This window comes from Bombus pyrosoma, linkage group LG8 (genome assembly GCF_014825855.1).
Source record: "Bombus pyrosoma isolate SC7728 linkage group LG8, ASM1482585v1, whole genome shotgun sequence".
In the NCBI taxonomy this organism is placed as follows: domain Eukaryota; kingdom Metazoa; phylum Arthropoda; class Insecta; order Hymenoptera; family Apidae; genus Bombus; species Bombus pyrosoma.
This window is the reverse complement of record NC_057777.1, coordinates 10,858,218-10,875,336: the sequence shown is the minus strand read 5'-3', so window position 1 is coordinate 10,875,336 and position 17,119 is coordinate 10,858,218. Positions and strand designations below refer to the sequence as shown.

Genomic DNA, 17,119 nt, shown 5'->3' with positions numbered 1-17,119 from the left:
CAATATGGAAAATAGCACAGATCGTAATGTTACCCAAACCAAACAAAAACCAACATTTAACTGCATCCTACAGGCCAATATCATTACTACCTGCGTTTTCCAAACTACTAGAAAAAATAATATATAACCGCCTAAAACCAATAATAGAAAAAGAAAAACTAATACCGGACCAGCAATTTGGATGCAGGAATAAACACTCAGGAATAGAACAAATGTATAGACTCGTCAATGAAATTTTACAGGCATTGGAAACAAAACAATATTGCACGGCACTATTTATTGACATCGAAAAAGCATTTGACAAAGTTAACCATGAAAAACTTCTTCAAACTATCAAAAAGCAATTTCCAGAACAAATCTGCAAATTACTCAAATCTTACTTAAACAATAGCACCTTTGTAGTAAAAATAAATGACGCATATTCTGAAATTAAGGATATCAAGGCAGGAGTACCGCAAGGAAGCGTCCTAGGACCAATATAATACACACTCTATACAGCAGACATACCAACAACTGTCAACAGCAAAACTCTAACGTTCGCGGACGATACGGTCTTACTAGCGAGACACAAATCCAGAAACGGCTGCCGCACTACTACAAGAACACATTACAAAAATAGAAAAGTGGCTGCAAAGCAAACAAATAAAAACTAACACCAGTAAGTGCAATCACATAACATTTACGCTTAGAAAAGGAAAAACACCAGACATCTAACTAAATGGCGCCCACATAGCACAAACAAAGTATGTCAAATATCTAGGAATACAATTAGACACACGCCTTACATGGAAGCATTACATAAAATCAATAACAAACAGAATACGTGAAAAAATGAAGCAGATGTACTGGTTAATCAATAGAGAATCTAAATTAATCATAATGAATAAACTAAATATATACAAAACAATAATCAAACCAATCGGACATACGGAGTCCCACTATGGGGGATGGCAGCAATGAGTCACATAAATAAAATAGAAACAGAGCAAGCAAAAATCTTAAGGACAATAGTTAACGCTCCATGGTACGTCAGAAATGAAGACATATGAAAAGATTTAAAAATTCCAACAGTTAAAGAGGAAATCGCCAGATATGCAAAAAAGTATAAAGAAAGACTTGAAACACACCCAAATCAGCTGGTTGCTGAAACGAATAAAACAATAATAGAAAGAAGACTGAAGAAGAAGCATCCTGCAGACCTCATAATAGAATAATAAACAACCTGGAAGATGGAGTCCCGCTGGGGGTAGCCATCCACATGCTATATTTTATCAAATATTAAATTATAATATTTTACCAAATGCCCTAATGGACAAATTGTGAAATGTAAACAAACAATAAATAAAAAAAAAACGTTTTGGTTAGTTTTGATTTTGATTATGTTTGTACTTGGTTCATGTTAGATTTGAGAATGCAAATGTGTAAAGAAGACACTTTATTGCTAAGCATCGTGCATTTTATCGTGCATATTATCGTACATTTGACCAAATTATACTTATCGATCGCTTTCATTCCTAATAAAACATTTGAGCCTTTGCTAGATGTCGTCTGTAAATGAATTAACGCGGTACCACATAAGTTTTCAATTGTTGGAAATCTTATGTAGTGTTGAATGGAAGAGAAGAACAGGAAAACAGAAAAATGAAAAAGGGCGAGTGTTTCGTCCAAAGGTCGCTTAAAGGATACATTACGGCAGTCTAATACGACAATTCCTTAGACATCTAACGAAAAGCATCACCTAAGAGTGACACGCCGATTTTTATGAAATTTCATAAATTCTTGTAAAGTATAATAATAATGGCACCAAATACATTGGGGACGTACAGTACACGAAATCTCCATAGTTCCACTAAAAGTTTTACTTCTTCTGTGGTTATTGATTCAATTCTGAACAGTTCCCGACTGTAATGGCTAAAGTCATCATTTCATATTTGTATTCTTTATCATTGTTTCTTGATTGTTATATCTTGTTCTAATTAGTAATGCAACATTTGATTATATTGCAAATGTGATCGAAATTCCCATAGTTACAATTTTCTTTCTTACCATCTTTAGCTGTATAAGTAGCGAGAGCGCATTTGGAAAAGTATTAGTTTTGTTATATTTTAATTAAATAGAGTATATTTTTAGCTTATTTTAGTTTATTTTAAATATCCGAAGAGATATTTTGCTAAATAAGAGAACAAGGCTAAAATTATGGCGTACAAGGATACAGGACCTTCATAAAAAAATTGCTCTTAGAATAATGAGATTACATCATTTCATAAATAATTTTACTAAATTATTAGGTGATCCTATGAAGAAAAGTACCCAAAGAGCGAAAATGGAAAGCTTACATGAAGTCACAATTCGTTAATGTTGCGAAATGCAACAATGGAGAATCTAATCTAAAATTAAAATCTACCGGTTAATAAAAGGCGTTTCCAATAAATTTTGCGAAACATTAAACGATTCATATAGAACAAAATTTCGGAAACACTCCTAACGCAACATCGTAAACAAGCAAGTTTCGCATTTGCGAAATATCATATGACTTGGGAAGAAAAGTAGAAAAATGTAATTCTTTCGGACGAAAAAGAATTTAACCATGACGGACCAGATGGCTTTAAATTTTACTGTCATGATTTAACTATCATGGTATAAGCTGCATTTATCTACACCGCAAAACCTCTAATGCGTTGGATATTAACAAAAATGAATTCCAAGAGACATAGAACTTGTAGAACATGTTTTATTACGTTTGTGGAAGACATGGATTATGAAGACTGTATGTTACAGCAAGACAATGGAACCATTCATAATTGGAAGTTGAATAAAGAATATTTTCAAACGAAAAATAAGCAGTGGCCCATGCATTCTCCTGATCCCCTAATATTCCCTAATTGAAATCCTTCGGGGAATATTAGCTCCCAAAATATACGCAAATACAACGCAGTATGCTAAATTCTAGATCTTAAGAGTGGCATAAGACAAGCGTATGCTACTATAGAAATCGTGACTCTACAAATTTTAATCGAAAGTATGAAAGAAAGAAGTTTTGAAGTTATCCACAGAAATGAGCAAAAAAATGTTTATTAACATGTAATTTTTAAACAAAACATTTTGTTCTATAGATTAAATATTGTACTATATTAAGTTGAACTATGGATATTTTACCCCATCCTCTTACTGTAAATATACATACATTTTTCAAGAATTGTGTACATAAAGACATATATTTACCTTATAATTGTTCAGTTGTCCTTTTTATCGCTCTAATATTACATATCGCATACAATATTGCGGGGAACTATGGAAATTTCACGTATTGTATTTTTGTTAAAACAATCACATTTTTTGGTAAAAATGAAACTTGGAACTCCTAGACATAGAGTAATTATATCAGTTAAAATTCTATGTTTATGAACGGAAAACATAGATGTGTAAACAAAATTTTTAAAAATTCATTTGTTTAGATAATATTTTAAAAATTATAACCTTTTTATTAATTCCTCTTTTAAATATTTATCGATTTTCACAAACATTTGTATATGTAAACTACAAACTTATACTCGAAATAAATCAGAATTTTGATTCTTTTTGCAAATTAACGAATATGATTGTTATTTCAAAATGGACAAATAAAATGTTACTAGTTGGTTTGTGTATCATTCGGGATAGGAAATGTAATCAATGTGTCTGTTTCTAGCGTGGTAAAAACGCATAGTATTAAATACTGAAAAAGAAGAAATGAATTTGATATAACGAATTAATATTTTTTGATCAATACATATGGTGAATTATAAATACACGTCATATTTCAGAAGGTTTATCTACACAAAAATAAAATAAGTACAAATCTTATATGTTCCTACATACCTTAATTTTCGAGTTATGCACGATTAAAGAAGATGTTCAAAATGTCTGCTTTGTGCCTCAACATCATCTAGGTACTGCGCGCCGTAACATTGAGCTCCGTACTCGCTCGAAAATACTATTCTTCGAATAGATCCAAATTTGTATTTTGTATCTTTTTCAGCAGATCATGTACGTTATTCGTTTGCATCGAATACACAATAGATTTTAAACGATTCCAAAAACAAAAACCTAATGGATCTATATCACAGTGGCCATGCAATGGGTCCATCTTACCCTGTTTATCAGCTTGCGAAGATACTGTTAAAGAATGCTTTAAGAAGAAAACGAGGTGAAAACTTCGAACATTTTTTGTAATCATTTATAACTCGAAAACTCAAATAAGTAGGACGTACGAGTATATTCATATGACGCCTTTTACATATTTTAATATGCAAATTCACCCACTGTTGTATGGACATGACTCATCCTCTAATACAACTTACCCAAATAGACGTTGCGATAGTAATTAAACTCCAACTGACTAAGAGCGGTAAAGCACTAAACAACAGAGTATTTTTTCTGCCAAACTTATCAACGATAAAAATATTAATTGGTGGCGCTAACATATGTCCAACAGCCACAACTGCCACCAACGTAGAAATAGATGATGCTGTGACTGGAATAGGCGAGTCTTCGGACATTAATATTACAATACTTGGTGAATTCCATCCTACGACGAATCCAATGCAACCACTCATAATGGAACCTGACAGATTCATGTACGTAATGTACATGTACGGTATATGTATCAATAAGGAAAAGTAATTCGATAATATTATTATAGATCATTATTATAGATATTATATAATCAAAAATACAACTTTAACCTGCTGCGTTTTTTTTTTTAGTTACTTTCTGTCCAATGTTATTTTTTTATCGCTAACAGATTTCTTAAGATTTAAGAAAAAATTGTCACTATAAAGAATAACTGTCAGTGGAATGTGTAATTTTTCATTTCAGGTCTTTGGTAGATCTTTTTCTTTAGAATGTAAAAAAATATCGAAGAGAAAAATAATTTTATAATTACATGTCAAAATAGCCAAATATTCCCAAGTTTTTGAGCCATCTGGGGATGTATATTTCCTTCCGTCTGCATCAATACCCATCTTTGCAAAATTATATTTCATACACTTCGAGAATAAATTACGCAACGGATGTTAACCTACAACTGAGTCAAACGAACTAAACGTGTTTCATCACATTATTTAATCAACGTGAGAGACAACTTGCTACCAAAAAATCCAAAACAGACATAAATCCTGCTTATCGTGTTTGTAATAGTAAACTGTCATATTTGAAAAAAGGAACACGCATTCGCTGTAGACAGTATCATTTTCTCTTACGATGGTACGTAGATCCGTAATCCTCAAATAAGAGTTTGCGTCACGCAATCTTGATAAGAAATGTTATCAGCTTATATCAAATTATTTAGATATAAACATATACATTTTCCGTGAATACGATAAATTTTCCGTGATAAATTATCGCGGCGATAATTTGTTAATAGTTTCTGTTCACTAGTAATTTTAAAATTTTATTGAAATAATATATATGTATAGTGGAAACCATTGTTACTTATAAATCAAAATATCTTAACATAAGTTTGTACAATTTAATTAATGCACCTGCAACATATTCGTTTCGAACGAGCAGCGTTACTCTGCAAACACAGTAACAGATAAGATTGAAATCTGCATGATCTAACTCCACATAATCCTGAAGCACAGTTAACAACTATTACTTCTCTATTTTACATTTTTCGAAATCAGAAATTTCTAAAAAAGTATAATAAAAGATACAGACTAAACAAACTGTCAATATAATCATAGTGAAAACGGCAAGGATGTGATCCTATGTGAAAAAATAAATTTAATATAAAATCAAACTTCTTCATATGACACTTTGTTTCCAAAAAAGTTGGGTTTGAAAATTTCGTAAATACTAAATATATGTAACCTGGACTAATACCTGACTAGCTAAGAATGAATAGTTAGCAGGATTCGATTTTATAATAGATACAGAAATAAGTTAAGAGTATATTTTTTCATTTTTACATTTTTACATCAGCACGTGATTAAGGAGACCAATTTTCGAAAGCCAATTTGCCGAACAGTACTTTTTCAATGCGGTGCTAACGGAATCGGCTTCCTGCTCGTATTTGATTCAGTTTCGACCGTTCGCGGAGAGACGCGATCGCGAGAAAGCACGTCAACGGGAGTCATAAATTCCCCTTACGATTAGATAATCGACGCCACGAAATGATCGATCCCCTTATTTCTGTTACGATAATAGGGGTGGTTCAAATGAGTTTGCCCTGATTTAACATATATAAATTAATGTTTATTCCAACAACTTATTGACCAAAGAGATATAAATTAATAAGATATAATTGAGTTTCCATTGATAGCCAAAGTTACAAATTGTAGTACACGACGTATGTTTAGATGATGATGGTTTAAAGAATGCATAAAGACTGACTTTCTGTGAAGATGATGCTGTGGAGGAAAGCTTGCGATGGATCTAACGCATGGGACCATCGGATTTGTTTTTTTTTTTTTATTATTTATTGAAATTTTACAATTTGTCCAGTGGAACATTTGCTAAAATATTATAACTTAAATATACATAGCATGTGGATGGTTACCCCCAGCGGGGTACCATCTTCGTGTTTGTTAGGTTATATCCTTTGTGAGATCTGCTGGGTGTTTCCTTTTTAGTCTTCTCTCTATGCTTGTGTTGATCGTTTCCGCAGCCAGCCGGTTTGGGTGTGTTTTTGATTGTTTTGTATATTTTTAATTTATTTTCTATGCTTTTCGACTTGTTAACCAATGCATTTGTCTCCTTGTTGTCTGTATTTTGTCTATTATTGATTTGATATGCTGTTTCCATGTGAGTTGTGTATCTATGTGGAGTCCTAGGTATTTGACTTGTCTTGTTTGTGTTATGTGCGTGCCGTTCAGTAGCATGTTTGGCGGCATCTGTTTTCGCAATGTGAATGTAATATCGTTGCATTTGTTGGGGTTTGCTTTTATTTGTTTAACTTGCAGCCACTTTCCTATTTTTGTGATGTGTTCTTGTAGTAATGTGACTGCTGTTTCTGTGTTAGTGTGCCTGACTAGTACAGCTGTATCGTCCGCGAATGTCAGTATTTTGCTATTGGTAGTTGTTGGTATGTGGGCCGTGTATAATGTGTATAGTATTGGTCCTAGAACGCTTCCTTGCGGAACCCCTGCCTTGATGTCTTTAACTTCAGAGTATGTGTCCTTGATTTTTATTACGAAGGTTCTGCTGCTTAAGTAGGATTTTATTAATNTGGAATATTTGCTCCGGGAATTGTTTTCTGATTGTTTGTAGCAGGCTTTCGTGGTTTATTTTGTCAAATGCTTTCTCGATGTCCATAAAGAGGGCTGTACAGTATTGTTTGTTTTCTAATGCTAGTATTATTTCATTAATGAGCCTGTGCATTTGCTCTATCGTGGAGTGTTTGTTTCTGAATCCAAATTGGTGATCTGGTATTAATTTTTCCTTCTCTATTATTGGTTTCAGGCGGACGTATATTACTTTTTCTGGTATTTTGGAAAACTCAGGAAGTAGCGATAAGTAGGTCTGTAAGATGCTGTTTGGTGTGGGTCTTTGCCTGGTTTAGGTAGCATTATGATCTGTGCTAGTTTCCATAGTTTGTCAGTTGAGGTACTAGTGGTTGGCGCATCCTCGTCCGTATGACAATTGAGGTTGCTGTTGCTGATATTATGTGGTGTAAATGTGTTGCATAGGTATTTGGAAAATTCTTCAGCTTGCTCTTCGTTACTTCTTGTCCATGTGTTATCTGCTTTTCTGATTGCTGGGATTAGTTTTATTGGCTTCTTTATTTTTTTCGTGGCTTTCCATAGGGAGTAGTTGGAGTTCTCGTGTGCAGAGAGTGTCTCTATGAACTTTGTGAATTCGTTGTTGTTGTGCTCTTTTATTTTGTTTTTTATTTCCTTTAGGTGTTTTTTGTTTTCTCGTAATCTATGTTTTTGTCATTTTGCTTTCGCTTTTCTTTTTTCTCTAATTTTTTCAAGGATATCTGGCGGAATTATTTTTGTTTGTGTTTTGGTTGCTTCAGGTATAGTGGTTGCCCATGCTGCTTCTTGAATAGTTTCTGTAAATGTTGTTACTGCCTGTTCAATGTGTTCGGATGTTCTTAATGGGATGTTGCAGTTGATCTTACTCTCGATTATTTCTTTAAATGTTTGCCATTTGGTGGTTTTATTGCATTGTGTATCTGGATTGTTATAAACTATTGGTTTGTTTCTGTTCTGTGATCTGTTGTGTTTGCTGTCTGAGAACTGCATTTTGCTCGCTTATCATTTTTGTTAGCATTTCGATGTTATTGATGGATTGCTTGAGTAGTTCTTTGATTTCTGTAGCGTCGTTGTTGCTATAGATCTAGTTTTGGTTGTCTATGTGTGCTGATTGGTTGGTTATTTGCGCGTAGTTTCGCCTACCAAAGGTGTTGGTGTTATGGTGATTAATGTTCGTTACGTGATGTACATTTTGGGGATTAATGTTTCCGTTTATAGTGTTTGGTGCGTATTGTGCTATCAATGTTGTATCACTATCCGTTATACTTTGTTGTGGTTTGTAGTTATTGAATGATCTATTGCGAAGTGGTGGAAACAGTTTACGTTGTAATTGTTTCCTGATTCCACATCCTTTATAGCTGGCTGGGTGTTTTCCGTTACAGCTATAGCATCTAACTTCTTCTATTTTTCCTGAGTATGGGCAGTGTATTGTTAAGTGATTTTTTGCACATTTAATACATGCCGGGCTTCTGTTACAATAATTTTTTGTGTGGGCGTATTGTTGGCACCGCATGCATTGTGGTATATCTTTTTTGTAGCGTGGTGGTTCCACTGTTACTATTGTGTTTAGTATGTTTTTGATTTCATATATTTCTTTCTTCTGGGTTTAAGTTCTATTAAGAATAGTGGTAATGGTTGCTTCGTGTCATATCTTGTTATATTGTTTATTGTTCTTGTTTGATGGTCATTTTTTACTAATCACTTAATTTTTTTGAGTTAGTTTTTGGATGCAAGCCTGTTATAACTATTTTATAGCTCCTTTCCGTTTTGAGCTGATACGTATGGTAGACAGCATTTTTTTCCTTTAATGCTTTTATCACTTTCCTATAATTTTCTGGGGCGTTTGTTTGGATTTTTACTTGTTCTAACCTTGTTTGTTTTATCGTATACTTATCCTTCCCGACTATATTGTTTAGTAGATCTATAAGCTGGTCTATTATTTGGGCCTCAAAAAATATTGGTGGTGGTTTTGCAATGTGATTTGATTGAGTGGTTTTGCTTGTCGGGACAGCTTCTATTTCTTCCGTCAGTGAGCTAAAGGAGTTTCTTAATGGTAATTCTTGCAGCCATCGTTGCTTTTCTGTATTTAGATTTTCTGCGGCACTTGTGCCCGGTGTCGTTTTACGTTTCTTGTTTGTCTTTGCTAGTTTCCAGTTTTCGTCCTGGTAATATCTTTCGTTATCGCGGTTGCGCTCCTCCTGTCTCCACTGCTCTTCCATTTCTTCTATAGCCATATCGTTTTGGTTATTGTTACTTCTTTGTTGCTTTAGGCCTAGTAAATCTACCGACCTGCTTATATAGTGCATTTCTCCTTTGGTTGTAATTTTTATTGTTGGCATCTGCTGCTGCATTTTTAAACTTCCTCTCTCTATTACTATTCGTTAACTTTATTTCTCTTCGAAACACTTCTTTGAATCACTTCATCGGAGCACACGACCGACTAGACACGTCCGTCCACCTCGGTTGCTCGAGCAGGAGTCATTTTTATGCACAGTGACACTATAAACGAGTTAACTTTTCGATTGAAGTTTCTTACTGTGGACAAATTGACCAATATTGTCCTGCCACTTAGAGACTTACCGCCACTGGAGGAGTTTCCAGATCTGTATATGTGAATGTGTTTTAGGACACACAAAATTATAACCTTACATTCCCTATTGTTTTAACTATACTGCAGCAACACCGCTGCTCTGAAGCTAAGAGAATATCACAAAAATATAAAAATTTACCAAATGTCCAGCTGGACAAATTGTAAAGTACAAATTAAATTAAATAAAAAATACTTCTATTTCTGTTATGTATGTACATATGTGTATTGTGTTGCTTTTTCGCCTACATTCTTGCTTTTGTTATATATATACATACGTGCATTGTACTGTACTTTTTCGGTTACATTCTTCTCTTCTGTCTATAACAGCACAATGTATGTGACTTCATTATGAACATTAAACATACTCTGGGATAGTAAAGATCTTCTTTCACGCCTTCACGTGATCCATCCTTTTAACACTACTGCTTCGTTATCCAAAATTTTTCCAAAATTTAATGATTTGATTATAAAAGCAATAGTGGAACTAAGGTGACGGAAACGCATGTACAATCGCATGTACTAAAAGAGGATATAAGAATTGATTTTTACCGATTTTTTTAAGGTATGTTCAATATGAATTTTTTTTCTTCACCTTTCTCTCATTTAATGTGTTATATGTACAGGTTCGTATGGAAGCATACAGAAGTATGCAAATCAAGAAAGAAAATCAAATCTTCGTAAAATGAATAATTCATAAAATTCATAAAATTCATAAACTCATCAGTGCTTTATGGTCTATATTATATAAACAAATATTTTGATCATGTAGATAAATAAAAGTTGGGTTTGTTCGTGTTTAAACGAAGTATAAAAAAAATATCATATCAAAAAAATGTCATATTATACTCTAGCGGAAACTATAAGGTGATAAATACATTTTTAGTTGATGTATAATTAAAGTTATCTCATACGAAAATTTAACTGCTGTCGTCAAATCGTTAAGTTTTTTAAAATTTAATAAATACATATATTGTCTCTATTGTAATCGTGTAACCACATGTAACTCCTAACCAGAGAAATATTTTTATCGCAGATTTTTAGTCCTGTTAACTTCACCACACTCGTTTGTGACATTACTAACTTTATTAATTCGATTGAATATAGTTTACACACTTACTAGCGTAGATCACAAAGGGCGTAAGAGACTCTCAGTTTTTTTACACGATCGATATTTTAGAACATGTGACACGAGGGTTCATAAAATGCAAAGTCTACGTTGTATACTCGTCTGTGGTATCGGGGATGAATAAGAAAATCTCTAAAGCGATGTCAGCAGAAAATGGATACTGAAAATACGGGCCTTTGCTCTTCAACGGCCGCACTGTTCACCGATGAGTTCTTGGTGGCACCGGATAGGAAAAACGAACGAACGCGGCAGGAGAAATGTGTGGACGTACGGAAAGAGAGAAAGTGTGGAATCGTGCGATATGTTAAGAAATGTTAAGTTGGTATGATCGATAGTTCCTACAAGCTAAGTTGGTACGACTTCTAACGCCGCTCTTTTGTCTTAGAAGTCGACCACGTGTTAATTATCCGAGTGTATCCGGTGTGTTCAGATGTTCTGTACGAGGTGGCGAAATATACAAAGTAAAATAGAATCTATGTGAATCTATTAAATATCAACCCCAAACCTATATAAAATAACACGATCTTGGTTCGTACCGATAAGCATTGGATGAAGTATGTGCGCACGGCATAGTAGCACTGCCAGAGCAAATATATGTGCTGTGTGTAAGAAAAATAAATATAAAGAGAATCGTAGTATGAATCTGCATTTTCGGATCGGTAGAGATTTCTAAAAAGAAATTTGTGCAAAAGCAATCTTAACTTTAAAATTCAAAGTCAACTTTTTTTCAATTCCAACGTATTCTACTTATCACGAGGAATAAAAGTCTCAAAGGAACCGTAGATCGCAAGTGACTCTTCTTCCCGGAAAAGCAATCTAAATACATAATTCTCGCCTATCCTTCTTAAATTTTTCAAACTATTGAATGTGATTTATCGCGAATCCAAATTCTGGCATTTGTTGATTGAGAATGCTACTGCATTCGTTACGTGGCCCAAAAAACATAGTTTCAACTTAAATAGCATCCAAATATTATCGAGTGACATATCTATTTGGAGTGCTTGAACGTGACGGATTTTATAAAATTGTGAGCTTCCCCGCGTATTCGCCGCGCTGTCATATAGCTGAATCGAGGACCTGTTTCATATAAGTTCATCAGTATATATGCATGAGCACGGGCGATAACCTGTTCTTCTGCAGGAATAGGGTCAATTTGATCTTTGGCATGTCGCAATATTAATTTTTGATCGCCAAATTATGGATATTGAGATATGTATAATTTTATGTGCTAGTCTAAGTTAAATACGTAGTAGAAATACTTGTATGTGAATATCAGTGTGTGGAAGTATGTGTGTGTAAACTGTTCAGTCGGTTAACAGTGAGACGCGTGCAAGTGTGTATCGATGAATATCTTAGAAATTGCTCATCAAATAAATATATAATTATTCTAATATTAATTCCAAATGTAAATTTAGTGTTCCTATACCATTATTTCGGCTATTAAGATCTAAAATTCTCATCAATGGACTTAGTCGCCGAATATCGTATTACCGCGGAACCCTTTCTGCGCGTAAATTTCTTCTATTATTTCTGTATTTTGCTTCATCAATAGTATGTTATCTATTTTATTACAAGTAAATGTAAATATAAACACAAATGCGAATATAAATATAGAAATATAAATATATTGTGAGTAAAGCCAGTTTAAGAATTATTAAATCTTTAACATTTTTTTGTAGGAGAGGGAATCATTTCCGATCCAGAGTGTTTTTGAGACTTTTGTTCCTTGTGACGAGTAGAATACATTGCAATTTAAACAAATTTTACTTTGAATTTTATGATAAAGATCGTTTTTGCACAAACTTTTTTTACAAATCTCTATCGATCCGAAGGTGTAGAATCACGTTACGATTTTCATTATACTTCCTTTCTTTATATTTTTTACATACACTTTCAGCATAAGTATTAGGTCACTTATTAATGGTATAAATTATAATTAGTATACATGACATACATTCTATTGGTTTCATTTTTTAATTACTTTATTACAAATCTATTATTTCTTCTGTATCATATATGCCCTGTAATTAAAAAACCCTAAATAAGATAAAATTTGTGACAATTACTTAACAAATATGATTAACAGATGTATTGATAACTATGTTCATGCAGTGTAGATAACTGTAGACTAGTATAGACAAATTTGTTTCTATCTTTTTACTTAATGTAACAATTGTTGTCAAAAAATGTAATTTAAAGAAAAGTCTCTACTATTTTGCTTTGCCGATTCAAAGGAGCTTGGCTTGAATTCCGTGGTAGAATTTTTTCTGTAACAAGCTTATTTCTAAATTAAATATATACAATGTTATATGTGAAAATTTAAAACAAACATATTTAAGAACTAAAGGGTGTGTTAGATCATATTTTATATTTTCAATTAAAAATTTCATTAGATATGTAAATAATTTCCATTTATTCGTTGCATAAATATTTATATCGCTTGTTATTATAATCGTTTACAAAATTGAGATTGGTTAACATGTTTTTCAATTAACAAATATATAGGATAATCTGAAAGATAATAATAGAAATTTTAATGGCACGTTATAATTAATCTATATTTGTTATTTGTTGTTTGACCAAATGTATCTATTATACAATAGAAGTGAAAGCGAGCTGAGGCACTTAATTTTGTTATTCTATGTATAACGAATTTGTGCTCGTTATCATTCGACAATTATTATTTATGAACAGTAATAAGTACATCTGTTATCGACTGACACGACTGGACGACTAATACATGGGTAGCAGTATACCCCGCACCAGTTGTAGAGAAGAAAATAATGACATCCGAAAATTTAATTTATTGTGCCTCATTAATCTATTGCAGCATATCGAAAACCACTTCATGGAATTTTCGAGTAGAAAGGATTAATGTTTCCTCTAATCTTTTGCATCCATAAACAATTAATAAATGCACACATACATATAAACATACAAACTTTATGTATGTACTGCGATCGTCCCCTTCGCGAGTGCTCGCGGAAAGATCACATACGCATAGCGAGTATCCAAACTGTTCACGGAAAAGTCGTAATAAAGATAACAATCATTTTATATTACAGTAAATGTTCAGTATAGCCTCTGTTTTCTTTACAAATAACTTTACAACATGCACTCTATACAGTACCCACAGTACACACACCACACACCCAAATCACTTGCGTTGGAATTAAATCAAAAAGATTAAAAAAAAATACGAAGAATACAAAAATAAAGCAACTGAAAAGTTCAAAGAACTAAAAGTGTCAAAAAAAGGTGTAGAAAGAAAGTGCAAAAAAATCTACAATAAACTCCAACTTTATGTCTATACAATTCTCCTAATTTTCTTCTTTCTTTTTTTTCTTTGGTTGTCGAAATAATTCTGTCCTTCCAGAATAGTTTTACTTTCCTACCCAGTTTCTAAAATCACTAAAACACGTTATGTAACAAGGTAATAAAGGAGAGTTCATTCAGAAAAAAAATTTATGATATTCTTCGTCAACGCTTTCGTTTTCTTCATATAATTTTATCGAAAGTAACCAGGGACAGTTACGACATCTAAGGTGTTCGGCACATATAACAGCCTGCTCACTAGATATGCTGATTTAAAAATGGTTAGAACAGCCTTGCAAAGTCAGTATCATTTCGGCAACGATAAATACAATTTTTCATTTGACTGTACACTAATTTGTGTTATTACACATTACTCCATCAAACGATACCTTAATTAATTCTTCGAATATAATTTAAATAAACTTTTTCGTAAGAACTTTTGGTTTCTCCATTTTTATGTCATATGCGTGTAATATGGTACGAATATGTTATTATTATATTCGGATATTTGTGATTTAATGATGATATATTTACAATGAATAGATTGTACAGATGTTGATTAGACAGAAGAACGATGGTTTTTTAACATGAATTAGTCACAATAACGCGCTATAATGTAGACAACTTTCGCCCAACGGATCCAACGTTCCCTCTCACGCGGACCACACTCTCTCGACAACGCAACTCGCACTCTTTGACTTCTCGGTTGACTCTCTCCGACTTCTCAACTAACACTGACTACTTTCGCATCACTTTTGTCTTTTCTTAGACCCACCACGCACGTGTTCCGCAGCCGCTCGGGGCTAGGGTCACGTAGGCGCTTTTTACGAAACTATTCAATTGAAGGACCGACGACACATTGATGGGCCCGACGGCGCCTCGGCTCTCGCGACATTGTTTATGGTTCACTTGATATCTCTTAGGCCCTTTTCCACGATACTACATGTATGCATGTGAATATTGTAATATACAGTGGTTAGTAATTTATATGGGAAATGTGTTCATGCAAGACACTATTCGACCACATTTAGTAGTACCTCAAGAATACTTGATGCGTATGTGATTTTTCTGTGAATATCCGCGGATGGAACGATTGCGATGAGTGTATGAAATCTGTATAAACATTGTTTATATGTGCTATTATTTATTAGTTATCATTCATATTTATTAGTCATCATAGTTATGCCAGGGAGGCAAAGGATCAGCGGAAACATTAGTCTTCTCCACACGAAAACTCCATGGGACAGTTTTCGTTACGCTGTTATGGATTTTAACCCTTAGAGTGCTATGGATGCATATATGCGTCTGGCGAAAACCATCGGTCTGGACTAAGGACGCATATATGCGTTTGTCAATTTTTCCGAGCACCTAAGCAAAAGTAATACTATTACGTTTGTGTGAGATAAATATAAATGCATTTCAATGTTAATGCCGCGTTCGAAGAAACTGTCTTTTCTTTTTTTTTTTATTTAATACTTTGCATTCACAATTTGTCCAATTTGGACATTTGGTAGAATAATTGTGCCGGCACAACACAATTATCAAGAAGAAAATGTGTTGTTTGTGTGAAAAATAAGAGAAGGAACGACAGAAAATGCGATGTCGGATTATGTATCGATAATTGTTTTGAAATTTTTCACGCACAACTGAATTACTAACTTGTGTTATATTTACTAAATTTAGTTTTCTAGTTTATTGTTTTCTAGTTTACTACCCAAATTCTAGTTTATTGTAAATTTCAATGTTTATAATAAATAATTAATACTAAAAAATAACGCTCTTGAATCATTTAATCTCGTGCAAAAGAATTACTATAACTTATTACGATTTGCACTTTGAATAGTCAATCAACAGAGTTCAGTATAGCGAAAAAGTATTCAGTCCACAGCGATCGTCAGCGCTGGCAGCGTGCCGTCCGTACGGATGGCATAGGCTCCGAGTATTCAGCAGTATAAGAGTTAACCCTTATATAAGTAGGTTTAATATTTAATCTACGATTTTTCTTACAAAACCTCGCACAGGATGATTTACGTCTTCGAATGCCATAATCTTCTTTTCTACTACTTGTACGAGGTAAGTTACTGCCCATGTATCGTTCGATTTGAGGATCCCTGTTCATACCGCTGCTTAGGCTGACCTACCTTCGTTCGTGTAAAGAGGTTTGCTCGCGTACAGGGATATTTCGTCTAATTTTTAATTGTTAATAACTAAAAAATGAAGTCGAAAATGCAGTTTTTATTTTTGTATTTTATCTTATTTTAATTTCACAAATCACCTCTTAAATTACCTACGCCTGTTGCCGAACATCCTGTATAAGTATATTTATTTTTTTTATGCATGTTTGCCAACTTCTTCAGGACGGCTTGACCAATCAGTATGATTACTTTTCTATCTCATAGAGCATACTCTTCCGCTGGCCTTGCCATAAACCTTTTTTGCATTTGCTGTTCAGGAAGAATATTTTTTGCAAAAATCGAATTTTTATGTATGTTTGTCGATTGCTCGGACTGAATTAAGCTATCAGGGTGAAACCTTTTATATCTCGTAAAGGTAGTCCTCTGATGAGTTCTGTTTGCAAAATCTTTTCCTTTGTAACTATCGTTATGGAAAACTATCTAGTATTCGGCGATCTCATTATTTCATTGTGTCTAATCGACCACTAGCTCGTCACTGGAAGCAATGGAAGTGACCAATTTTGTTTACAGAATTGTTTATAGAAGCGTACTTTGTCCGATTCTGTACATAAGCTTGTCATTCAAAGCTGGTTTGATTCATTTCTTTTATTATTAATTCCTATTTTCAGGAATACTTGTGTTCAGGAAGAGTGGTTATAGGGAATAAGTTTCA

The 17,119-nt window shown here is 33.4% G+C and overlaps 1 protein-coding gene and 1 long non-coding RNA gene across 4 annotated transcripts in view; both read right to left on the bottom strand.

Moving 5' to 3' along the window:
- The window catches only part of LOC122570131 (facilitated trehalose transporter Tret1-like), a 12,099-nt gene extending 7,029 nt beyond the window's left edge, over nt 1–5,070 (bottom strand). For 2 of the 3 annotated variants that reach the window (XM_043732052.1, XM_043732053.1), the window contains exons 1-2: nt 4,925–5,070; nt 4,341–4,603 (exon numbers count right to left, since the gene is read on the bottom strand). In XM_043732052.1, coding sequence (XP_043587987.1) covers nt 4,341–4,603; nt 4,925–5,024 — 363 coding nt within the window. In that variant the 5' untranslated portion in view covers nt 5,025–5,070. The remainder of the gene's footprint in view (nt 1–4,340; nt 4,604–4,924) is intronic. The other variant, XM_043732054.1, reaches the window with a different exon arrangement.
- LOC122570132 lies at nt 3,225–4,331 on the bottom strand. Its single transcript, XR_006317706.1, has 3 exons — nt 3,859–4,331; nt 3,478–3,715; nt 3,225–3,361 (listed from the first exon to the last, which is right to left on the bottom strand). It is a non-coding gene; the product is annotated as an uncharacterized LOC122570132 (long non-coding RNA).
- Nucleotides 5,071–17,119: the final 12,049 nt, after the last annotated feature.